Raw genomic sequence first — 1,297 nt, 5'->3', positions numbered from 1 at the left:
GATTAAAGAAACATTTAATATATCAAACTTACTACCGAAATTTTTTCAGGAAGCAAAGCATTCATAATTAGTTTCTTCAAGAAAACAAAGTTAATTAAGAGAATATGATTATAGAAACGTAATTTTTATTAATTAAGTATGGAAAATAATTAAACGAATACAAGTAGAAAAGATAAGAGTCAGAAAATAATAATAAAATATTTAAGTAGCAGTCAATACAGGCTTTCTGACCCACACTCCAGTCCTGTAGGTGGCGGTGGTGCACAGCACAAGTTTGTTGACTGCCAATAAAACACACGAAGAAGAAGAAAACACCGGGGTRGTTTGACAAATGCTTTTCAGCATGGAGCTCCGTTTCTTAGCTGTTGCGTAGTTTTTCTCCTCACTGTGGTCATCTTTTCTCCTGAAAGACAAAGCCCGGCAGGGTTCAACAGCAGCGGATATGTCCTACTGCAAAGAAGAGGGTAGTTTGAATCTCGTTCAGTCATTTTCCCTCCGCGGCGGAGCTAGCATGATTAGCTACCATGTAGAAAGAGCGAGAACTTTACAAATCGTGTTTCTGTTTTTAAAAACTCTTTGAGGACGTTTGGTCTGCTCTGTCTGTGTAGTTWATCTAAAAAATACTCCATAGTTTTGTGAGTTGTTCTCTTTTCTACTTTGACATTCAACCCACAGACAGCACTCACGATTAGCATTAATCCTGAGTGGTATACCCAGTGTGGCCGCTAGGGGCCAGTGTAACTGCATTTATACCCACAATTAAATAACCAATTAACAGAAAGTGTCAGCACAGACCCAGTTCATGGTTGGATTTATCCTTTAACAGTAATGTTTGTTCCACTTGTTTTGTTTTGTTTTCCCATCTGAAGGTAAAGATCGCATCATCTTTGTGACCAAAGAGGACCACGAGGCCCCCAGTAATGCTGAGCTGATCGCTGATGACCCCAACGACCCCTATGAGGATCAGGGTTAGTAATCCTTAGGCCTGCCTGCACAGACCAGGTTTTCAAATTTAAATGGTAAATGGACTGAACTCATTTAGTGCTTTATCAAGCCCCATGTGGACCCCGAAGCACTTTACACTACAGTCCTTCACCTGTTCACACACTGATGGTGGTCAGCTGCTCACAGCTGCACCGGGCCACACTGACAGAGGGGGGCTGCCATGCACCGGTGTCACCGGACCCTCTAGGCCAGTGGTCCCCAAACTTTTTATCTTCTGACCCACAAAATATCCATGGCAAAAACTTGTGACCCCAAATATTACTGGTCTGAGTACACAAACTTTGTTAATAAC

The 1,297-nt window shown here is 41.7% G+C and overlaps 1 protein-coding gene across 1 annotated transcript in view; it reads left to right on the top strand.

Moving 5' to 3' along the window:
- The first annotated feature begins 290 nt into the window (after positions 1–290).
- Positions 291–1,297, top strand: part of LOC106511516 (mitochondrial intermembrane space import and assembly protein 40) — a 3,808-nt gene continuing 2,801 nt past the window's right edge. The window contains exons 1-2 of the mRNA XM_014000266.1: positions 291–464; positions 870–968. Coding sequence (XP_013855720.1) covers positions 443–464; positions 870–968 — 121 coding nt within the window. The 5' untranslated portion in view covers positions 291–442. The remainder of the gene's footprint in view (positions 465–869; positions 969–1,297) is intronic.

Source organism: Austrofundulus limnaeus, unplaced genomic scaffold (assembly GCF_001266775.1).
Source record: "Austrofundulus limnaeus strain Quisiro unplaced genomic scaffold, Austrofundulus_limnaeus-1.0 Scaffold2877, whole genome shotgun sequence".
NCBI classification, from domain to species: Eukaryota; Metazoa; Chordata; class Actinopteri; order Cyprinodontiformes; family Rivulidae; genus Austrofundulus; species Austrofundulus limnaeus.
The sequence above is the reverse complement of the archived record's forward strand: the minus strand, read 5'-3'. Positions and strand labels throughout refer to the sequence as shown.